General features: G+C 54.7%; 1 protein-coding gene and 1 long non-coding RNA gene across 6 annotated transcripts; one reads left to right on the forward strand and one right to left on the reverse strand.

Annotated features, from left to right (window-relative positions):
- Positions 1-8,535: 8,535 nt before the first annotated feature.
- LOC121102098 lies at positions 8,536-11,155 on the reverse strand. Its single transcript, XR_005834169.1, has 2 exons — positions 10,771-11,155; positions 8,536-9,012 (listed from the first exon to the last, which is right to left on the reverse strand). It is a non-coding gene; the product is annotated as an uncharacterized LOC121102098 (long non-coding RNA).
- A 2,818-nt stretch (positions 11,156-13,973) lies between these two features.
- On the forward strand, positions 13,974-23,471 carry TAL1 (TAL bHLH transcription factor 1, erythroid differentiation factor). 5 transcript variants are annotated; one of them, XR_005834171.1, is made up of 4 exons: positions 13,974-14,413; positions 15,766-15,860; positions 19,985-21,972; positions 22,139-23,471. XR_005834171.1 is itself a non-coding variant. In XM_040627334.1 (3 exons), exons 1-3 carry the CDS (start codon positions 13,974-13,976, stop codon positions 20,437-20,439), a joined length of 990 nt encoding a protein of 329 aa, XP_040483268.1. In that variant the 3' UTR covers positions 20,440-23,471. The 5 variants fall into 5 exon arrangements, 2 of the variants coding, with proteins under 2 accessions (XP_040483268.1, XP_008697457.1); XR_005834172.1 differs by having other exon boundaries at positions 19,985-21,645; positions 21,832-23,471; XR_005834170.1 differs by having other exon boundaries at positions 19,985-20,657; positions 21,415-23,471.
- The last annotated feature ends 245 nt before the right edge of the window (positions 23,472-23,716 follow it).

Here is a 23,716-nt window from a genome sequence, read left to right on the forward strand (position 1 = left end):
CTCCCCGCTGAGCAGGGAGCCCAACTCAGGACTCCATCCCAGGATCCTGAGATCATGACCTGAGCCGAAGTCAGATGCTTAACTGACTGAGCCACCCAGGGACCCCTTTACCCCCATTTTGGAGACGAGGAAACAAAGACAGAGAAAAGTGCAGTAACTTGCTCATATATTCTTATCCAAGCCATTAGGCTGTCCTGTGAGTGGGTTCCAGGCTGCACACACAGAACCCAGGCCACACAGGGCCAGGCAGGCGAGAGGGCCTCCTGCCACAGCTTTTCCTGGTGACTCAGGGTTGTGTGACAGAGCCCGGTAGGCCTCTGTGTCTCCTTAATGGTGTCTTTAAAAAACGCTCCCCTTCCCTTCACACCCTTTTCATCACTCCCATGCTGCCGCCCCAGAGAGCTGGCTAGGACTCTATCGGGTCCGATTTGCTAGGATAGGACTGGGAAGCAGGCTCTTTGTTTCTACGGGGACCTGTGGGGTCACTGAAGTTGTCACCAAGAGCCTGAGTGGAGACCCAGAAAGAGGAAGGAGGCAAAGATGAGAGCCAGATTAAAGACAGAGACAGAAAGAAGAGCAGACCCAAAGAGCAAGAGCTTGAGATAGAGACAGCAGAGTGAAAGAGATGATAAGAGATAAAAGGGAGAGAGATCCTGTGGTCCCCTCGCCCCATCCCTACTAGAGATGGGGAAACTGAGGGTCAGAGGAAGTGACCCTACTTCCTGGCAGATGTGTCTGTCACTTTTGCAAACACCATCAATTCAGTTCCTCTCCTGTCCTCAGATATCTACCGCTGCTCGCGCCTGGCCCTCAGCGGCAAGGGTCGGGCTGTCAGACTGTCCCGGAGGGCTCTGGGGCATGCTAACGAGGACAGCGAGAGGGAGGGCGGTCAGTGCAGGATGGATCAGGGACAGCGTCCTGGACAGGATAAAACTGAAGCCAGGCCACAAAAAATGTTTGTAATCAACTTTACTGAGGCACGATTTACACACAATAAAATGCACCCATTTGAAGTGTACAGATTTTTGTACTTTTGACACACATAGGCTCGTGTAAGCAGCACCATGAATCAAGATATAGAATATTTTCATTCCCCAGAGAGTTCCCTAGTGCCTCTTTGCTGTCATCTCTCCCCTACCACCATCCCTGATCTGAACTTGGTCCTTATAAATTAGCTTTGTCTTTTCTAGAGTTCTCTATAAATGGAATCATACACAAATAGACTCTTTTGTACCTGTCTTCTTTCACCGAGCATAATGTGTTTGAGGTTATTTCGTGTTCTCGCATGTGTCAGTAGTTCGGTTCCTTTCATTGCCGGGTAGTTATTCTATTGCATGAATGTACCACAATTTGTTTATCCGTTCACCTGTTGATGGGCATTGGGATTGTTTCTGGTTTTTATCTGTTACGAATAAAGCTTCTGTGAATATCGTGTCCTAGAGTTCTTGGGGATTATATATTTTTCAATTCTCCCAAGTAAGTATATGTCTATAAACTGTGTATTTATAAGGAACTGCCGAAGAGTTCTTCAAAGTGGATGAATCATTTTTGCATTTCCCTTCAGTGTATGAGAACTCCAGTTGCTCCACACCCCCACCATTACTTGCTATTGTCAGGCTTTTTTTTTTTTTAAGATTTTATTTATTTTATTTATTTATTTTGAGAGAGAGAGAGACAGAGAGAGTGTGAGAGAGAGCAGTGGGGAGGGGCAGAGGGAGAGAGAATCTCAAGCAGACTCCACGCTGAGCATGGAGCCCATCACGGGGCTCGATCTCATGACCCTGAGGTCATGGCCTGAGCTGAAATCAAGTCAGACACTTAACGGACCGAGCCACCCAGGCAGCCTTATCGTCAGTCTTTTGAATTTTTACCATTTTAGTTGGTATCTCATTGCAGTTTTAGTTTACATTTCCCTAATGTAAATTTGAGCATCTTTTCATGAGATTTTTGGCTATTTGTTTTTATGTTTTAGGGTCACAGGGGATTTAAACTGGGACACATCACGGTGCGGCCCAAAGTGCCCATGATTTTGAAGTCGTTCTCTCAATGTTGCAATTACGTCATTATAGCTAGCAGGAATGAAGAGGACATCGGGTCCAAGCCAACGTGGGTGCCAATCAGCTGAGTGACCTCGGGCGAGCTGAGCCCGTTTCCTCATCTTTAAAGTTGGGGTCAAGCCAGCAGCCTGGCAGGGTTATTGTAGAGGACATGGCAGAAGAGAGGTCGAAGCAGGGAGCGGTGCAGGCAAACCTAGCAGGTGCTCAGGACAGAAAGCCCCCTTCCTCGGCCCAAGGATCCCGCCCACAAGTATTTCTGTGTACCCAAGGGCCAGGGCCTGTGTGAGTGACCGCCAGCAACTATATGCTAGCCAGAGGACTGGGGGCAGCACACGAGCTCTGTCCTTTTCTGATAGCTCTAGGGGCAAGACCACTGACGGCAGAGCTGTCTGGGCAGCTCTGCTTGGGAGGACAGAGTTAAGGCACTAACCGTTCCGTCTGTCCGGGGAGCAGCCTTGGTCTTCTGAACGCTCCTGTTAAGAGTTGTGCGTTAGGCAAAGGGACACAGCTTCAAAGCATTAGGAAGCACAGTGCTTTCTTAACACGTTCAGTTATCTGCTGGTGGCCTTTCCCGCAGACGACAGCGGGAACCAGAGCAGTGGTTCTCAGTTTGAGGAACATCCGAATCACCTGGACGGTCTGTTGAAATGCAGACTTCTGGGCCTCACTCCCAGAGTCTCCCAAGTATCAGGCCTGGGGCGGGGCCTGGGAATTTGCTTTTCTAACAAGTTCCCGGGTGATGCTGACGGTCTACTTCGAGAAGCGTGGAATTAGAGTGACGCCCTTTGTGTCCCTTTGGAGCTGGGATGGGGGCGCTGGGGGTTGGCAGCACAGAGACGACTCTCCCCACGTTTCAGCTTGGAATTCTGTCTCAGGCCTGCTTGTTGGCAGGGTGGAGGCTTCTTTCAGAGCAAGGAATGGAGACCACATGGAAGTAGGAGGGGGAAGCCATGATACCTCTTCAAGTCGGAGTTTTTAACCGTTAAGTTAATCCTGTGATGAGAACACTCTGATGTATAGACAATGATTACCTCCCTTCTACAGACGAGGAAAGTGAAACACGGAGATCGAAACACTTTCCCGGAAACATACAACTGGCAAGGAGAGAGTAGGCAGGGGACCCCGCACTGCCCTTGGAAGCAGCACAGCCTCCAGCCCGACTGCCCTGAGCCTGAATTCCGGCTCCACCACTCACCAGCTGGGTGTTCTCCACAAAGTTGCTCAACCTTTCCATGCCTCGGTTGGCTACCTACAAAATGGAGGTGACGTAGCCCCTACTTTACTGGGTTGTTGTAAGGATTAACTGAATTAAATACTTCTGAAGTGCTTAGGACAGTACCTGGTACCTCGTACCACCATACAGATGTGTTGAAAGTTAAACCTGGCTGCTCACCGGAGTGCACACCACCTGCCTCCCCTCCAGAGAACAAGCTCAGGGGAGAAAGCTCACAGACCGGCTAGAACCCAGGACCCGCGAGGAGGAAACACCTGAAAAAATTAAAACCTCCCATTTGGGGTTTAGGAAGAGCCCAGCCTTTGGTAGGGGTAGGGATGGAGGTGGGGGACAGGTCGGAGAGTGGCCACCACAGCCACAGGCCCCAAACCTGGCGAGACTGTTCTCTCCGGGCTGCTCCCCTCCAGGACCAGACTCCAGCCTGACCCGTCTGGGTCCCAACCTCCCCTCCGCCCTACGCCGCGCCCCCCCCCAGCCCAGGCGCTCTGGGTTTCCTGCCCGCCCAAGGCCCCCGCTTGGGGCGGGCGGAGGAGGGGTGGCATTTCCTGGCGGGGCCGTGGGCCACGTCACTCGCTCCTGGACGCTCGGACAGCGCGCTGACCGACAGGCACCAGATGCTATTTCGGGCGGCGCCCCGCTCAGTGCGCAGTTTCCGTTTTTCCACCGACCGTCGGAAACAGGGCTTGGGGGGAGGGTGTAGACGTCACGAGCCCCCAGCTCCAGGCGGGGGGGTGGGGGACAGGTCCGGGATGGCTGCCAGATGTCACAATCTGGAGCTTTGCGAACAGAGGGGGATGGTGGGCGTCACCTCCCCAACCTGCGACCGATGCCTCGGCACACTGTCTGCCAGGGGCTGGCGCACAAAAGCCTTGCCCTGTCCGCTGTTCCTTCCCTACAACCTAGTTGGGTCATTTAATGCCCCGTAAGAGAATCGGACAGCCTGTAGATGCCTCAGACACCCAAAGTCAAGGCATTCCAAACCAAATGCAGGACCTCTCCCTCTGCCCCCTGGACTCCAGGCCCCCATCTCCAGGAATACCGCCACCACCTGGGCAAAGGAAAGCCGGAAACCCAGCGGGTTCCTGGATTCCTCCTTCCACCTCATCCCCAAACCATATTCTTACAAACCCAGTTTTGTATCCTAAATACACACTGTCTTCATCTGCCTCAGTCCACCACCCTCCAACTGAACCACTGTAGGGTGAATTTGACACAACCACATTTTTAAATGAAACTTCTCTCTGAAGTAAATTAATTTGTTGTAATAAAGCCCAGTATTTAATAAAATGTACAGTGTATAAATCTCAAAAAAAAAAGAAAGAAAGAAAAAAGAACTAGTCTTCCCACTTCCCACCCCCATCCACACCCCTTCTCCACCTTGCGGCCAAAGGGCTTTCCAGACATGCAAATCCGATCCTGTACAGGACACTGTGCTCACCCTCCAACCAAATAAACAAAATGGTTCCCCCCTAAATCCTATAAACTGACCACAGACTTGCTCCAACCACTCTAGACTCTTTTTTTGTTCCTTGCATGAAATTAAGGCCCTTCTGCTTCAACTCTTGTCCTGCCTGGAAAGCTCTAGATGTTCACTCTTCTACCCACCCTCAGATCCCATTCTTATTTTTAAATTTTTTTAATAATAAGCGGGTTTTTTTTTTTTAAGATTTTATTTGTTTGAGAGAGTGAGCGAGCACATAGGCAGGGGGAGCAGGAGAGGGAGAAACAGGCTTCCCGGTGAGCAGGGAGCCCAATGCGGGGCTGGATCCCAGGACCCTGGGATCAGGCCCTGAGCTGGAGGCAGACGCTTAACTGCTTAACCGCTTAACTGCTTGACGGACTGAGCCACCCAGGTGCCCCTGGATCCGACTCTTAGATCTCAGCCAGTCATCATTTTCTCAGGGAAGCGCTCCGTGGCTAGGCTTTCTGATGGGAATGGCCAGCACCTATCTGGGGGGGCTCAGAGGTGAACTGACTTGCTCAAGGATGACAGCACTGGGCTTGGAACTCAGAATTACATGAGTCCCACACTTTCAGTTAAGTGATGCTGCCAGCAAAGGCAGTGGGGACCAGAAGAGGGAGAGATGAAAGCCAACCCCAGTGCAGGGAGGCTTCAGGGAGGAAGTGGCCAAAAGGTTGAGTCTTGAGAAATGGATGCGAAAAGAGGAGGCCAGTAAGGCAGAAGGAGCAGCAGTAGCTAGGGCATGAGGGAGGAGGGTTGGGTGAGGCGGGGCTGGAGCCATGGGGAGAGAGCAAGAGATGGGGCTTAATAGACCCAAGACACCCCTCCTCAGGGTCCATGCCAAAGGCTGGTGTGACTGGGCCAGGGGACATCTTGTGGCAAGTCCAGGAATTAAACTTTTTTCGCAGAACATGAATGGCCCTTCTCCCATGAGATTGTGTAGACCGTTACCTGTACCCACAGGGCACGCTGATTTCCACCAGAGCGCACAAGAGGATCAGAATGGACAGCCTGCACTGAATTAACCGTACCTTCACAGAGAGTCATCCTGGTGGCAAGGAGGGGCCAGTGCTCAGTCTGTGACCACACTCTGGGCTCCATCCTTGACTGGGACTCCATCTGGAACCAGGTGAGGGGGCTTTTCCCTAGTTCTTAGGCTCCAAGCCAGAGCTGCTGTAAGGACCAAGCATCCTGGCATGATGGGTAGACTTGTGGACTGGGAACTGGATACTTGAGTTTGGGTCTCAGCTTTTCCTGGGGTCACTGCGAGCTGCGTCCAAGTCATGTCTCTGTGCCTTAATTTTCTTCTCTATAACAATAACCGGAATTCCCATGCACATGCATATGATATCGTCCTGGGCTCTGGGCTGGGTGAGTTTCCAGAGATTATTGTTGTCACCACTGCCTTTTAAAAAAGATTTATTTATTTATTTGAGAGAGAGAGAGAGAGCACATGAGTGAGAGGGCAGAGGGAGAGGGAATCCCAAGCAGACTCCACACTGAGTGCACAGCCTGATGTGGGGCTTGATCTCACAACCCTGACATCACAACCTGTGCTGAAATCAAGAGTCCCTCACTCAACAGACTGTGCCACCCAGGCCCCTTGCCACTGACTTTTTTTTTTTTTAATGAGTATAGTATCGGTAGGTATAATCTCCCCATTTTACAGACAAAGAAATGGAGGTTTAGAGCCAAGTAACTTGCAAGATTTGAGCCTGTGCTGTTTCCCCTCCACCATAAAAGAATGAAAGCAGATACCCTCCCTGGGCTGAGTCCCAGTTGCCCACTGCTCACTGAACCCAGATTTCTACCCCACAGTAAGGTCTTAGTCCCTGCAATGAGTTGAGCCCAGATCTGTCCTCCCAGCCTAGGCTCTAGCTGCCCTTCTTCATCACCTGGGCTCCAGAGAGGACTTTGATGCCAAATTTGCTTCAAACCCAAGCTCCACCACTTACTAGATCTGTCACATCGGTAAAGTTTCTTTGACTCTCTGTGCCACAGTTTCTTCATCTGTAAATGGAGGATGATAATAGTACTAGCCTCCTAGGATTGTTTATGCAAAGGAAAGGAATCTGTATTTATAGAGTGCTTAGAACGGTTCTTCAGCAGCAAGATTAAAATGTTTAAAATATAATGGGGTGGGGACGTTCTCAGGCTCTGGGCTCGGCCTGAAACTCAGCAGAAGGGACATTTAAATCGCTCTGTTGACACCAGTCGTCCTCCACAGAGCCGCTGAATGTGAGCTCGGTCTACCACACTGGAGACAAGCATGCTCCATATTAGAGCAGAAAAGAGCCAGGGCTGAAGGGGCTGCGGGGTGGGGCAGGGGGGACCTGGGGCGCTTTTGGGGATGAGGAACTGCCCATTGAAACGCGGGTGTTTAGGACACTGGAAAAAGAGTGAACACCGCCGGGGAAGGGTCGGGAGTGATGGTTTGGGTGTCAGAGGCAGCGACGGAATTCTGGGATGAGAGTCGCTGAAGAAAGGTGTCTGGCAGGCCGAGGGACTGCGGTTGGGGGGTGCCCGGGTTCCCGAGAGGCTTCGGGATCAGAAATGGGGCTGGACTCACGGAGTCTAGACTGCGCGCTCAACTCTCGCCGTGGCGCATTCCGGAGCCGGTCCCAGCGCCGCACAACCAGTCCCCACTCCCTCCGGTGAAATTGCCAAATTAAAATGAATCATTTGGCCCATAATGGCCGAGGCGCTTATCGGGGGCGAGCGGACCCGCGGCAGCGCCTTATCTCGGCGGCGCACACGGCCCCGGCGCGCCTCGGCCCATGCTAACGAGGCCCAGAACGTGAGCGGGATTAGCGCGCGTCGCTGGAGGAGCCTGGGCGCGCGGGCGGGGGACGGGGACGGGGACGGGGACGGGGGCGGGGGCGGGCCTCCGCGCTAAGGACCAGGTCTCAAAATGGCCACACGCATCCCCCCGTAGCGGCAAAACGTGAGCATTCCGGCCTTTTTCTAGGGAAAAGCAACCTGCGGCCTCCCGCGGAATTCCCCACCAGTTCCTCTCTCCTTCTCCCCGCTCGCAGAAGAGGTCTTCGCTCCTTTTCCCTGGGTTTCTTTCGATGGGGGGCATTTTCCACGGACGCCCTCCGCTCGCCGCCGCCGCCCCTCCCGCCTCGGAGACTCTCTTCCTTCCTTCCCCTTTTTCCTTACGCAATATACAGAAATGAGCGAGGCGGTGGTTGGTTTTCATTTCTTCTTGGTGGTGGTTTGCATGCGGTGGGGTTGTGAGTGCGTGTGTGAGCCGTCGGCGATGCTGACTTCTTCCGAGTGTGGTCTTCCAGAAGGGTTGTGTGTCCGAGTGTGATGGTGTCCGCGCTCTTTGGGTTGTTGCTTTGGATTCCTCGAGCCCTTCTGCGTTTTCATCGTTGTATACGATTATGCTCGTTTTTCCTTCTCGACATGGGTCTGGCTCTGCGTGTTGGGTTGTGTGGCCTCTGCGACTGTATTTGGGTGGTTTCGTTGTTGTGTCGGGCGTGTGTGATCCTGACTACGTTAGATGTGTGTCCATGAGCGATCTCGTGGGACTGATTTCGTTGTATCGTGTAGGACCGTGTGCGAGCCTGACCATGTCGGCTTGTGGGGCAGTGTGGGGTTGTGTTTACTTTGCTTCCCTTCTGTGGGGCTGGACCGTGTGTGGTCCTGTCCGAACTGGGTTGTGTGCCCGTGTGCTTGTGTCCTTTATAAGTGCATTTTGCAAATCGCTGGGGGGTGGAGGGGAGGACGAGCAGGAGATGGAGCTGCAAGTTGAGGAGGCGGCAAGGGGGCGGGGAGAGGGATTTCACATTTTATTCCAAATTATGATGTATTCGGAAGCCAGTGTTGGCTTGGATGGGCAGACGGAGCCCGATCGGCGGCTGCTCTGTCCGGAGGCCAGTCTGTGCCTCGGTGTTTGAGGGGTTTGTAGTGAGTGGGAGGTTTTTCCAGGCTCGAAGCTGAGCAGCGCTCGCCAAGGCCCGCGCCTTCCAGCCGCTAGCCGCCGGCTTCTGTTTCCGCCGCACCCAGGCTTCATCCATTTCTGGTCAGTTTCGCGGGGACCTCCGCGGGGTCTGCGGGAGAGGCCTGGAAAAGACAATGGGCGCATTCTCCAGGTTTCGCGCCTGGGGTGGGGATCCTCGGGATAATTATTCTCCAAAGAATACTTTTCCTTCCCTTCCTCGGGTGAGCGACATTGCGGCGTGGGTCAGGTATCCGTCGCATCGGTGACCAGGGCCAGGCTTTGTGGAGGGAGCGGGTCAGTGCTGCCCTCGCTGCGAAAGAAATGGATTTTGTTTTGCCAGTTATTGTGGTTACTGATGTCGTCATGATCATTATCACCACCATCATCATCATTCTATTTAATTAAAGTAATCGTTCAGTAGCGAAGCGGCTTGTCCCTTTTAGCTTCTTTGGAGCGATAACAAAGCAGCACGGCTTCCCGCTACCAGCTCTATTTTTTTTTTAAGTTGCTGGGTTGGGGTAGGGAGAGAAAATGGAGAGAGGAACGGGCACAGAGACCCTGTCATAAAGCAAAAATTAACCCGGACTTAAGACACGGGAATGAGTGGATTTTCCCTTCTTCTCACCCCTCCCCCCATCTGGATTAGAAGAGGAGAAAGAAAATCTCCCGCATTGGACTGAAACCGCAGGGAAGAATTATTCCTATATTTCCACCAACGCCAGGGCAAAAAGGAGTCCTTTGGATTTAATCCAGGATTTCGATGTGTAATCATAAACTGGACAATTGAGGCAAAACAAATTAAACAAAACCCTTTGGAGAAGAAAAAAAAGCAACCTAAATCTCCGTAGGCTGCACACTGCGAAGCAGTGTTGGATCTTACCCTCCCTCCTTTGCCTTGTTTATTGCTGCGAGGAATTATTAGAATTCGCCCCTACGCTGCCAGTCTGAACACTGAAAAATTGAAAATCATTGTGTGGGGATGGTTGAAAGGAAGGAGGAGGCTTTCTTTCTTTCTTTCTTTCTTTCTTTCTTTCTTTCTTTCTCTTTCTTTCTTTCTTTCTTTCTTTCTTTCTTTCTTTCTTTCTTATCAGTAGGAAGAAAAGAGGGCACCTAGATAGATAAGATATCTGCCCCCCATCCTCTTGGATCTGTGCTGTTCTGACTCCATTCCTGTGGGAAAGTAGCCTTTGGAATTGGGTTCTGGTTTCGCTTTGGGCTAAAGGCGGGTATGGAGATAATGCGGGGCCTTGGAGGTTCTGCCCCACAGATCAGGGTGTGAAAAACAGATTCCCCTTTTCCAACACACATTTCCCTACTCAGCCGTGCTAGGCGTTGCGGCTGCTGCTCCATCCTGACCCGGGTTCCCAAGTCAACCGCATAGACACGTCAGTGCTTAGAAAACAAACTCGGCCACACTGAACCAGACATCCTGGTCGGAGGGCCCGAAATTGTTCTGCAGTCTGTGTGGAGCTCGACCTCGTTGTTGTTGTTGGAGTAAATAGTTATTCCTGATTGGTCAGGTGTAGGGTTCTTTTTTAAGGGGGTTTTGGGGGAGGCTTCAAACACCTGCAGGGTGGGGGCAGAAAGCCGGTTGCAATTCCCTGGGCTGGCTGTCGAGGACAGGAGGTAATTCCCAGCCATTCTTTCCCTCCCTCTCGCCCTCCCTCTTTCTCTCCACCCCCATCTTTCCTGGAAACTCGCTTTGGGCGCGGCAGACTGCCCAGGACCACACCGTGGCCTAACTGCTGGTCTCTCAGCGAGAAAGGGGGGAAAGCAAAGACCCCTGTCCACAACTTGGACCTTGGCTCCCGCCCCTCTCCGGCGGAGTGGAGATCCTATTCAGAGGGGCCGGTTTCTCTAAATATGCCCCAGGTGAGTTTTGGGGAACAGTATCGGTGGAAACGGTGTCCAGGAAGACCTTGGGTTCCAGCCTGGGGTGGGGGAGGCTTAGGACAGAGGACAGTCCAGTCTACGATTGGGTGAGGGGAGGACGAACCCAGAGCTGGGAATCCAGGATCTGTGCCTCTGCGGCTTCTAGAAGCACCCGATCCCGGATAAAAACACCTACCTGGACCTCGTCCCCCAGGCCGCTCCCATCAGTCCTGGTTCTGTGGGTGTTTCACAAGGCTGCTAACTTTGGGGCGGCTATATCCGGATGGTGCAGGCTGCGTGTGCCTGGGCCACTGGCAGGAAGAAGCCCCAGCCATCCAGGCTAGGCTAGCGCAGTCCCAACTCGGGTGGGCCCTGACCGGAGCCTAACGCCTAGGGTGGGGCTGTGCTGGAACACCCCTCCGCTCTCTCTCGTAGTGGCAGGGAAGGTGGCTCTGTTCACTGGTGCTTTGGGTTCTCGAGCAGGCTTGGGGCTCCCCCAGGGGGTCGTTCGGGTGTGGGTGCATTATGAAGGACAGGAAGCCAGCTAGCTCTTACCCGAGTCCCTGAATACCAGCGTAGGCTGTTTTCATAGGAGAAATTTTCCCTGCCGGGAATTGGGAGCTGCTTGAGACCCTGTGCCTGCCCCGCAGGAGCTCCTGGGATCCCTGTCTTGCTCAGACACAAACGGAAATGTTGCGGCCATCTGGCGACAGGAGATGAGGATCCGGTGTTGGGGGCTTCGAGCTGGTTCCGGGCCGCACAAAGACAGAGGAGTTATAATGGTCAAATAGTCTAGTGTGATTCTGTTCAAAAGCTTCTCCCCACTCTTTCATCTTCCCCGAATAAAAACAAATGAACGAACGATAATCACTCAGGCTTTCCTTCCAGTAATCTTAACCGAAGCCAAGTGATGGGGTTTAGTCCCCTACAACCAAAGGCACTTATGAGTCCTCTGTTGGCTTTTTCTGGAGCATGGACCCCTCTCCTGGGTGATCCTGGTTGCTGGATAGCCTGCCGGGTTTTCCTAAGGTCCCGGGGATGGGCGGGGAGAGGTCGGCCACAGACCCTGGGGACCAATCATAGGTTTCTCACAGGGAGCCTCGGAGATATAGATATTTATAGGCGGCTGGGGAGGGCATTTGGGGCCAGGGTCAACTCATCTGGAATGTGTGATCCTCTTGCCCCTCCGGGATCCGAGCCTACACGAAGCCTTGGAATTAATCAGAGGGTATAAATATGTCATAAGGAGAGCTTGAACTCAGTCTGGTGATTGCAGTGTGCACCGTTTGTTTGCTAGTCGGTTAGAAGCTGGGGCTGAAGCACGTGTCACTGGGCACACAACGGTGTGTGGGGACAGTAAGGTAGGGAACCAGCACCTTGGGGCTTGTATATTTTGCCACAGGATGGTATATTACTGGTGCATTTCACTGCTGCAGGGGAGCCAGGGAGACTGGACTGTAAACATCTGGAGCATTTCTAGTGGCCGCAGTGTCTTGGCAGTCCCGTTCTGTGGATACGGATCTATTGTTTCCGCCATAATCGTAAACTCACTTCCAATGAAGCCTTGCGGTCCCACTGCGTTTGCGGCTCTTGTGCACCAGGTCCCAGGGAATTCTGTCGTTTCCTGGTGAGCCCGTGGAGCTGGCAGACCAGGGCAGAAGTGCAATCCAGATGACAGTTCTCCATCAGCTCTTGTGTCTGGGGGCAATTCTGCGGAGCCCTCCTCGAGGAGGTTTCAGAAGTCAGGTCTCTCTTCTGGGGCGGGAGGATGTTTCTCAGGCCAACCCGGGTCCAGAGTGCTGCAGGGGCAGAATAGCTGCCATGAGTGATGAGATGGACTGTGCTTGGGGCTGAATTGGATTTTTGTGCATTTTCTGCTATAAAATATCCCAATTATCTAATTCTGGGAGGAGAAGCCTTATTTTGAATATCTTATAAAGTCTGTCGAGTTGAATATATATACATATATACACACATATATATATATATACACACACACACACACACACTTATATGTATGTATGTGTGTGTGTGTATTTTATTAAAACAACTCACAAGCACCCCCAAACTCCAGACCCAGAGTCTCATGTTTTTTATGGTTTTCATTCTTTTGGGGCCCTGGCTCCACTGGCATCAAAGCAGGGTGATGGAAGCCCCCCCCACCAGCAAGTGTTACTGGGGAGTAGAGCCTTTTTGTCACCCTGGAGTATGGTTGTGGAGAAAAGAAGGAGAGTCCTCAGCCCCAGGGATATACATGGGAGGGTGTATACAGGATAGCGCAGTGAGGTCACAGTTCTGGTCCTGCTCTGTGGATCTGTGGCAGACAGGTTCATGTGACCTTGGGCAAGGCAGTCCCCAATCTCCTCGCCAATAACAATGTTTCCTTGGGCATTTGCACGGTGCTTTTAAATGCATAAGTGAGGTATTGCTCCCATTTCCCAGAAGACAACAGAGGCAGGAGAGGGAAGAGTTCAAGGGCCTTCATGATAGGTCTTCCCACTCAAGAGTGGGAGCCTAGACCCCAGTGGCTTCAGGGACACTCCGAATGCCTGGGCTCCATACCCACTCAGCCAAGCCTCCCTTCCAGACCCCAGCTCACTTCTGAGTCCAGCTGAGCAGAAGGAGGTGGAGTGGGAGTGGGGGTGGGGGTGGGGGTGGGGGGACGTAGGGCTAGGATCATCTTCTTCCCTTCCTGGTGTCCCATCTCTGGTCCTGGTGGGAGTATAGGGCCACTGGAGTTTCTAGCAGCGGCACAGAATACACGGGGTATTTGCTTAGTGCAGTTGGGGACCCCCTGTAGGGGTGAATATTCGTGGAAAAGGAGAGCAGGAGTCTGGCTCTGGCACAGGCCACCCCAGGCCTTGTAGCCTCCATTCCCTGAGTTCTCTACTTGTTGAGAGGCAAGGGATGTTCGAAAAGCACCCCACCTCGGCGCCACAGTTTCCCCGCCAAAACCAAAAGGGGGGCGGGAAGAACACGGTCAGGGGATTTGTTCCCTCCTCTTCCCTTGCGGGCTGAGCAGGGGGACAAGATGACATTTCTTTCTCTTTCTCGCCTCTTTCTACATTTCCTTCCTCCTTTTTTCCCTTCTGTTTTCTTTCGCTGGCTGTATTCCTTTTCTTCCAATGTCTGTCGTCTTCTTCCATCTCCTCAGTGTCTGTCTCCCAGACACCCTCTCTCTTCTCCCAAACCATAGGCCCTCCTTCCCTCCCGCCCCAGCCCCGCCGCTGGGCCTTCAGGCCCCGGGGGAGGGCGTGTGTCCACGTGGCGCTAAGTGAGTCCGCCTCTTCCCACGTCTCGGTGCGCGAATTTCTCTCTGCCCTTCACCCACCCCTCGGTGGGCTGGGGGCGGTTGTCAGAGCGGGCGTCCGCTTGTCTGTCTGTCTGTCTGCCCGCAGGATGACGGAGCGGCCGCCGAGCGAGGCGGCCCGCAGTGACCCCCCGCTAGAGGGACGGGACGCGGCCGAGGCCCGCATGGCCCCCCCGCACCTGGTCCTGCTGAACGGCGTCGCCAAGGAGACGAGCCGCGCGGCCCCCGCGGAGCCCCCGGTCATCGAGCTGGGCGCGCGCGGCGGCCCGGGGGGCGGCCCCGCCGGTGGGGGCGGCGCCGCGCGGGACTTAAAGGGCCGCGACGCGGCGGCGGCCGAAGCGCGCCATCGGGTGCCCACCACCGAGCTGTGCAGACCTCCGGGGCCCGCGCCCGCGCCCGCCTCGGCCCCCGCGGAGCTGCCTGGCGACGGCCGCATGGTGCAGCTGAGCCCGCCCGCGCTGGCGGCCCCCGCCGCCCCCGGCCGCGCGCTGCTCTACAGCCTCAGCCAGCCGCTGGCCTCGCTCGGCAGGTCAGGGCCGCGCCGGGAGGGTCGGGCTGGGCGGGCGGGCGGCCACGGGGGGAGCACTCGGCCCGGGCGTCCCTCTGCCCCTCGGAGCGACCGCCTTCCTCCCGACGGGGCGGAGCGGCGGGAACGCGGGAGTACCGGGGGTGTTGTAACCTGCACGCCCGAGCCCGTGCGCCCGCGACCTGGGCTCCTCCGTGGGAGTGTGCGTGTGCGTGTGCGCGGGCCGGCTGTGGGGTGCTCCGTGCGTGTGCGGCGTGCGTGGCTGTGTGGAAGCCCGGGAGGGGTCCGCGCCTTCGGGAGTGCGGGCCTGTGGCTGCCGGTGAGCAGGAGCGGCCTGGCCGTGCAGTAGGGTGGTGGTGGTGGTGGTGTGTGTGCGCGCGCGTGTGTGGTGGGTGTGGTGCGGACCGAAGGCAGTCGCATGAGTGTGAGTACCAGGCAAGAATGTGTCTGACTGCGCTCCCTGTGAAAGTCTTCTGGAAGCTGCAGCCCTCAGTGGACAGGTAAGAGACAGATCTGAGGGTGGTTGCAGGAGGGCTCCCTCCCCTAAAACTGCTGCAGGGCGGTGCGGGGAATGGATCCTTCCCTCATGTCCTGAGCCCCTCTGCCCCTAGCTGTGCTCTCTGGCTGGGGCCTGTACCCCCCTCCCTGTGAAGGTGCCCATGCCCCTGCTGGGCCCACCGAGATGGTGGGGAGATAGAAGTAGGTTTGGGGTGGAGACAGGAAGGTGAGGCAGGGGTTGACAATGTGGGGCAGTTAGTGCGTCTGTGGGAGACCTTGGGGAAGAAGCTATGGAGAGCCCAGAGTGGGTGGGGGGCATGTAAGTAGTGGTCAGTCCAGGGAGGTTTCCTATATGTGGTCTGTCCATGAGCCCCCTGAGGCCTGGGTAAAGGTGGGGTGATTCATGGAGAAGGGGACCATGTGCTCCTTGGGATGCTGGAGTCGCACACCATCAGGTGTGAGGTTCACCTCTGCCTGCATGAGTTCCTGTTCAGGAGGGGAGGTGTCTGGACTGTGTGCTTGTATCTGGGAAGGGGAGTATGTCTACCTGTGGGGTGTGTGTGTTCATTCTTGTGCTCTGTGTGCTCACTTCTGATTGCATGTGGGGGGGGGAGGGGGTGTGTGTGGCCCTTTCTTCCCTTGCTTGTCTCACCAAGGAGAGAGTGGGAGCATTCTGTGAGTGTGTTTGGGTGTCTGTGTGCGATGCTCCTTCCATCCCAAACTCAGGTATAAAAGGAGCAGGGTTGCCCTTGTTTTCGGGTGGGGGGGGGCTCAAGAACACGTGGGGAGGATCGCTAAGGAGCCTTTCTCCCCTTCACCTACATGTGATCTTATGATCTGCCTGCTCCCTCCCACAGTGGGTTCTTTGGGGAGCCAGATGCCTTCCCTATGTTCGCCACCAACAACCGAGTGAAGAGGAGACCCTCCCCTTATGAGATGGAGATTACTGATGGTGAGTCTACCGGCCTCTTCCTTTGTACTCCCTCCTCATGCTGGTTAGAACCCCCTGAAGGGGGGATCATCAGGGACTACTCCATAGGTGTCTCGCATAGAAGGCTTGGTACCTTGGAACCCGAGCGGGCCAGAGTCCTTGCCCTGCAGCTGACTTGGGTCGAGGGGAAGTCGTGGGTGGGGCTGGGGGGGCCATTCTCATGGTCCTGGGAAGAGGGCACATGGCAGTGAGGACACATTGTGGTATTTAGCCCAGACCTCTAGGGTCGGTTGTAGTCCCCACTGTAGCTCCATTCCTGCATCTGGCAAGAATCCCAGGGGGTCGGCAGAACACATGGTGCTCCCTGCCTCTAAGCACTGACCCTCAGGGATTTCTTGCACCTCCTCCCAAGTCCTTTTTGGAGTCTGGAGTCCGCTCCCTGCCTGGAATTGCACCTTTAAGGCCCTTGTCCCAGGTCCCTATATCGTGGGGCCCGCTTGTCCCCTGTTCCAGACCCAGGACTGAGACCTGGAGTTCCCTTCCTGACGTCATAGATTCTACCGTGCCCCGCCCACATCCCCTAGCAGGTCCTCCGCACTACTCTTGTGAACTACGTGAGGAGTCCTTGGCACTGGACTTGAGAAAGGGGTTGGATGGAATGGGACAGTTGGAGTATCCTGTCCCTCTTCCCATGTAGTAGATGGGACCCAACACCAGGGGGCAGGAGAGCAGGCCCTTCAGAGCCCAGGACTTGGAGCAAATCCCTGGAGCTGCCAGTGTGTCAGCCTGGCTGGGGCCTGGGGCTCCTGTGGGAAGGACACCTGAGGCCTTGAAGCCAGACTGGGTTATTCAAGGAGCCGGTAGGAGGGACGTGTATTGAGCTGGAGCTTCTGGAGAGGAGGGGACCTAGAGTCTGGACAAGGAACGGACCACATAAGACCTAACCAGCTCGGGACATGAGGTGTAGGTCCAAGAGGGAAGGGTGATGGGGTGTCAGTGCTGCTGCGTTAGGGGGAGGGGTCACATCAAACAGGAAGTAGGCAGGACCAGCCTCGAAGTTCCCCAGGGAAGAGGCATTTTCTACAGAGAGCAGAGCAATGAGACTCAGGCACAGAGAAGAGGAAGGAGGAGAAGGGGACGAGGGGGTGAGGGTTTGGGGGGAGTGCAGAAGTGTAGGGAAGCCATTACTTATAAATGTCACCAATATTTACTGAGCACTTACTTGGTGCTTGGCCACAGAGAGGCAGAGGACACAGAGCGACGGACAGACTCGGGGAAGAGGAAGGTGCGGAGAGGTGAGGAGTTCTCTGAGCAGGTGCCAGAGAGGAATAGGCAGAAATGAAGAGGGAGGTGAAGAGAAGGGTATGTCTGTGGGGGGTGCAGACTATGTCCGCGAGACTTTGGAATCAGAGATTTTGCCAGATAGAGTCCATAGAAGTGGAACTAACGCAAGGACTAAAGTCGGGACTCTGTGTGGATTCCAGCTGCTGAGCTTCTCTGGTTCTCGGTGCCCTCATTTGGAAAGTGGAGGGAATAATAGCTTCCTCACAGCTTGCTGAGAGAGTACAGTGGGGTAAAGGGTTCTTAGGGCCGGGCTGCGGGTAGGTGCTCCTTCTGGAGTTCTGTCTAGCTGCAGCTGTGACAGCAGTTGTAACGCCCCCTCCCCACCTAGTTGCTCCCTCAAGGTCAGCCAGCATTAGCCATGGAGCAGGGACGGTCCTCCTCATGTCACAGCCGAGGGACGCCCCTCTGTCTGGCCTGGAGGCCAGAGAACATCGCATTATTCCTCTGCGGCAGCCTCGGGTAGGACCGCCAGCAGGTTGCTGTTTTTCCCGCCTGGGGCTGGCCTTTGGCAAAGAGTCAGCTGGGCCCAGGGTCTGTTGGGGTTTGGAAAGCCAGCTCTCAGAGGCACGGTGGGCCAGGGGTGCGTGATCCCCCTGAGAGATGGTGTGTGTGTATGTGCGTGTGCATGCATGGGTGTGTATCAGTGTGTGTGTGTGTCCGTGAAAGTAAGAGAAAGATGGTCAAGCAAGAAGGGCTGGCACGGGTGAGCAGTCCCAGCCTCAGTCTCCCTAGCCGTGAAGCAAGCAGTGGGTCCCAGGGGCGGCCTCGACCCCTCCTCTCCTCTTCTCCCCTACTGTAGTTTCCCCTATTCTGTGGTCTGGTTCTAGGGGTTATCGAAGAGCGCAAACAGATACCCCCGGACTGGCAGTTTGTTCCTCGCACGGAGCTTCCTGGCGACTGCCGGGAGCCCAGCTCCATGCCTCAGCGTTGGGGAGGGAAGCGGCCACCTCAGCCCAGGAGTCAGGTGCACTAGGAGGGCCCTCTTCGGTTTCCTCTGGCTTTGGGAATCCCAGGTCAGGCTGGGACATTTAGTGCAGTGCTTTGAACACCATAGGTGCTCAATACGTGCACGCCGGTGTCTGCCGCTGCTCCGCGAGTCTTAGTACGTGAATATAGTCCAAATATTGGTCTAGTCTGTGATCAGTGCACTGTAGATGTGGAGAGACTGAGGCAGCCCTCAGACACCTGCTTAGAGCCTCAGGCCACGCCTGTGCCTGGCCCATCTCTCCACTTCTCTGCTGGGGAGAGAGCCCACAGGGTAGGTCTTTTCCCTCTTGTCTCTGCTTTCTACTCCCTTCCCCCCCCCAGCCAGCATGATCCGCCTATTCTGTGTTTTCCATCACCCTTAGAATAAAGCCCCTACACTGACTGCAGAGACCCGTGGGGTCCGGACCCAGCCTGCTCTGATCACACCCATACTAATTAGCCCGGGTGGCTTCGGCCGTTTTCCAGCTCAGGGCCTTTGCACATAGCGCTCCGTCTTTCCTTCCAGGGCCTGGCTGACTCTTCTTCAGCCTCAAGTTCTTATCTTATAGATGTCACCTTCTCCAGTATGCCATCCCTAACCACCCAGCTGGTCGTAGTGGCTCCTTTGCATCTGTTATTATATTTGGTGTCCTGTGCGTGTGTTATTTGGTTGCAATTTGTTCATCATCTGTCATCACCATTAAAATATATGGTGTGATCCTCCCTGAGAGAAGGTATACTCCTTGAGGGCAGGGACGCTGTCTGTTTCCCTTAGTGCCTGGCACGGTGCCTGGTTATTAGTAAATAACTGGTGGATGGGTGATAGTAGCTGACATTATTGAAGGTTTAATCTGAGGCAGGTATTGTCTTTTTTTTTTTTAAGATTTTTATTTATTTATTTGACAGCTAGAGACAGCCAGCGAGAGAGGGAACACAAGCAGGGGGAGTGGGAGAGGAAGAAGCAGGCTCATAGCGGAGGAGCCTGGTGTGGGGCTCGATCCCATAACGCCGGGATCACGCCCTGAGCCGAAGGCAGACGCTTAACCGCTGTGCCACCCAGGCGCCCCTAATCTGAGGCAGGTATTGTCTTAAGGACTTTCCCTGTGTCAGTTGTTAGACCCGTGTGATAGTCTTGTGATTTCAGTTACTAGTATTATCTCCATTTTACGGATGATGAAGCTAAAACACAGAGAGTTTAAGTAACCTGCCCAGAGTCACTATCTAGTGACTCACAGTCAGGAATTCAGTCCAGAAAGTCTGGCTCCAGAGTTTGTCTCTCTCACTAGTGCCGTATGGCGTCTTGGCACAATGAATGAATGACATAGGTCCCTGTCCTTGAATCTCACAGCCCCGAGAGGGAGACAAGCATAGATGCATACGGTAATGATCAAAAGTGATGGAGGGGCGCCTGGGTGGCTCAGTCGGTTAAGCGTCCAACTCTTGGTTTCGGCTCAGGTCGTGATCTCCGGGTCGTGAGCCTGAGCCCCGCATCAGGCTCCACGCTCAGCGCAGAGTCTACTTAAAAAACTCTCTCCTTCTCTTAAATAAATAAATAAGTACATAAATCTTTAAAAAAAAAAAAAGCTGATGGATATCAAGGTGTTGGTGGGCCGTGGTGGTTGGTGAGGTCTGTCCGGAGGGGTTGAGGGAAATCCCCCGAGTGGAGGAAACAGATGAACAAGGCTTTGAAGGCTGAGTAGGAGTTTTCTAAGTAAAAGGCAAGAAGGCTTTCTAGGTTTCCCAAGCTTTCCAATGGATGGTTTCTCTTCTTCCCACAGAAGATGCCTTGGGGGACCTCCACCCCATTTTTTTAACTCTTGTCCTCCTGCCTCCAGGTCCCCACACCAAAGTGGTGCGACGCATCTTCACCAACAGCCGAGAGCGATGGCGGCAGCAGAACGTGAATGGGGCCTTCGCTGAGCTCCGCAAGCTGATCCCCACGCACCCCCCGGACAAGAAGCTCAGCAAGAACGAGATCCTCCGCTTGGCCATGAAGTACATCAACTTCCTGGCCAAGCTGCTCAATGACCAGGAGGAGGAGGGTGCCCAGCGGGCCAAGCCTGGCAAGGACCCTGTGGTGGGGGCTGGTGGAGGAGGTGGTGGGGGAGGGGGCGGTGCACCTCCCGACGACCTCCTGCAGGACGTGCTCTCCCCCAACTCCAGCTGCGGCAGCTCGCTGGATGGGGCGGCCAGCCCGGACAGCTACACAGAGGAGCCGGCCCCCAAGCACCCGGCCCGCAGCCTCCATCCCGCCATGCTGCCCGCTGCTGATGGCGCAGGTCCCCGGTGATGGGGCCGGGGCCACTCAGGACCAGCCGGGAGGGCACCCTCAGGCCGCCGGGACTGTGGGCTTCAGGGCAGGTGGGGTGAGGATCGGGCAGCTCTGGAGCTGGGCAGTGGACTCGATGAGCTGTCCTTGATGTCTGAACTTTGCGGAGCCCTGACTGCCCCTGGGGCGGCTTTCCTGTTCCCTGCCTCAGTGGGAGAACAGAAAAATGAAGCAAAGTGGTAGGTACTTTTTATGAAGACGGCACGGTCTTCCCCCTCCCCCAGTCCCTAAGACTTCTCCAGTAAGAAGCTTGACTGGCACTGCTTTTGCCTGGAGCTTGGGGGCCCTGTCTTTGCTGAGACCTGGGGTGGTCAGCTCTCCCCTGGGGCATCCAGCAGCCTCTGCCTTGCCTTTAGCCCCTCCCAAGCTGGCTGGTGTGGCTTGTGTGGCCACTCTGTCCAAATACGTAGGTACCCAGTAGCCGCCCATTTCTGGGTGAGCCCCCATCTTCACCCAGGCCCGTGTCGGTCCACCCAGCTGGCCAGCTGCTGCAGAGTCACAAGCCTCGAGGTGCCTTCTACAGGGCCTGGTTGAAGAAGATGGCCAGTGGACAGCCTGCTCTCGACTAGCTGGGCCAGAGGGTCAGAAAACCCAGTAGCCCTTACTGCTTGGCCCGGGCACCAAAGCTCTGCTTTCTCCCCACGGAGACTTGCCTTCCTGATCCTTGTGGGGACTGAGTCTGTAGCTGGGAGCCTGCCCTGTCAGGCATCTCATGTGAGGGCAGAGAGAGTGAAAATGATGAGAGAGAAATGGAGCCAGAGCTCTCTGGGGCTGTGGGTTCAAATCCTGGCGGTGTCTCAGAGCCGCTTGCCTATATTCTCCGCCCCCCGTCACTGTTCATGATGTGTGTTGCTGGGCGTGGGCCGCTGCTGAGCGTGGACGTGCAGCCTCGTCGTGTGTCCTTCCCGAAGCTCAGGGGGACCTTCTTTCTCCAAGGTGTCTGTTTGCTGACGGTCTGGTCTGCACCCAGCTGAGCACAAACCCTGTCCTACGAATTCCTGGCATTTGGGATTTTTGCTTGACTTCTGTTGCTTGACCCAGGCTCCAGGCCCACTTTGAGGGCAGGGGAACACCAGAGACCAGGCCCTGGCTGAGACCCAGACAAATGCACATTCACTCAGCAGAATCTTCGACACGCCTTGATCATACACCTTTTGGTCATCTGAGGTGTGTATGGGAGGCAGGCTTACTGCAAAGGAGCGCCCCCCTCCAATAGTTGTACATGAAATTTTTGTAAATCAAGCCCTTATCCTTCCTCTTTTAAAGAAATACTACCGCAAGTCCTTTTGTAAAGTGAAGGATTTTTTTGTAGAGTGGACCACTGCCCCTTGTTGGTCTCTTGTGTCAATCCAGGTGGTGGACATGGTTTTCTTAAGGCCAGGCCTGTCTGTGACCTGCGTTCCAAGCCCGTGGAACAAACCACACAAGTTCTGTAGACGTGTCATTGTACCCTCAAGTTACCACGGCCACCTCCCACCAGGCGCGGCCTTTGAGGTTAGAGGGAAAACAGTCCCTCCCAGGGAAGGGCCTGGGCCACAGCCCTGTGCAGACAGGGTGTGAACCTGGCTCCCGCCCCTCCCTCCTAAACTGGGGGGTCCAGTTTGTGAGTAGGGGAGCAACATGGTAATCCTTTAGCACTCAGACTGTCTGTCCATTTCAGACCCCCAACATCCTATTTTGCTGAACATTAGGATTGGTTTCTTTCCGATCCTTGGAAGCTCCGGTGAGGGTCCCATCTCTCTAAAGATGGAGCACCTATCCTCGGTCCTAAGGCTGTGTTTGCTTCCGAGTGGATTAATTTGACTTGGGAGTGAACGGAGGCCGCGCTACGGATGGGTGAATGGATGCAGAGGTTCGAGGAGATGGGTCACAGATTCTATCAGGAAGTCACGCTTCTGGCTTCCTCTTCTCTCAGACGTGCAGAATGACGTGCATAAGTTACCTCTCTCAATGTCAGTTTCTCATAAATACCCTGGCTTGGTCTGTCTGCTGGGGCTGTGGTGTAGACCAAGTGGAATCATGCAAGTAGAAGCATTCCGGGACTAGAAAGAGCTCTTTTGCCCTCAGTATCATTCCTGCAGTGGGGTTTCCCCTCCTGAGTCCAGGGCCGCAGCAGTGGGCCAGTCTGCCTGACTGCGCAGCTTTGGGCAATTTAGGTTCCAAACTGCTTTTGCCTGACTTATCCTGACTGTCCTCATTTCTTCAGATTGACCTCATTTGTGTCTCCTTCCAAGGGGAGGCACGAGAGTGAGAATGGAAAAAAGATACGGGCAGAATATGTAAGACATACAGCTTCCCCCAACGGGCCTGGGTAGGGATGGGCAAAGCTTCATGTCTTTGTAAGACCGATAGAAGACCCAAAAGTTTAATTTTCATTTGCACCCCGCTCACCCCGCCCACCATACCCGCCTCCTTCCTCTGCCTCGTCACCTATGAAGAAATGGCAACATTCCAAGAATAATATCTGTGCAAAGGGAAAAGATGTAAAGGAGGAAGAAAGCAAGGAGAACAGAGATGATCGTAAGGACTGGAGGGATTCGCATCTTTTCGGGAAAATTCATAGGCTTTCATTGGTGGTGGCAAACGACAAGATGGTACAAACTTTCTCCTTTTCCGAAAACAGAACAAAGGGCACAGCATCTGTAGTCCGCCGACAACTATCTCGGCCCTTGGGGGTGGTCTGGTCGTACTTGTGATTGCGATGGTACATGGCCCCCCACCGAAGGCTCGCCCCTGCCCGTGTACATAGCGCGTTGTTCCTGTGGGCGGGCCCAGCACTTTCCGTCAATGTCGTACTGTACGTGATGCGTTGCGTTGGTCTCTGCATTTTTCTGCAGAAGAGGAGTAACCGCTCCAGGTACCTTGACCTTTGTACAGCCTGGAGGCCAACACTGTGGGCGTGACTCTTTAGCGACACAACCCTTGTGGTGATGATGTGTGTATATACATAAGGATATATTGGGAAGATTTCTAAATAAAAGTTTTACAGAGGGGCCCGGACTCTGTCCTTGCAGCTTGCACCCCCATGCCTGGGAGTTGGGACATTAAAAGGAAGGGCCTGGCAAGAGTCTGTCTCTCCCGAAATGGAGGGAACTCCAGGACTCAGCTGTCCTCTCAGGGTGGGATCCTGCCCCCTTACCCTGAGGCTCCCCCCACTCAGGGTTCCATTCTTTTCCCTCTGCCAGGCCTCACAGAGGGGAACTCTTCTTAGCATTGTGCACCCACACTTTTGGCTCAG

Source organism: Ursus maritimus, unplaced genomic scaffold, assembly GCF_017311325.1.
Source record: "Ursus maritimus isolate PB19 unplaced genomic scaffold, ASM1731132v1 scaffold_12, whole genome shotgun sequence".
NCBI lineage: Eukaryota > Metazoa > Chordata > Mammalia > Carnivora > Ursidae > Ursus > Ursus maritimus.

Coding starts and splice junctions, on each gene's coding strand:
- TAL1 (XM_040627334.1), top strand. CDS start 13,974: ATGACGGAGCGGCCGCCGAGCGAGGCGGCCCGCAGTGACCCCCCGCTA. Junction 14,414..15,765: donor CCGCTGGCCTCGCTCGGCAG/GTCAGGGCCGCG, acceptor TCCCTCCCACAG/TGGGTTCTTTGGGGAGCCAG. Junction 15,861..19,984: donor TGAGATGGAGATTACTGATG/GTGAGTCTACCG, acceptor TCCTGCCTCCAG/GTCCCCACACCAAAGTGGTG.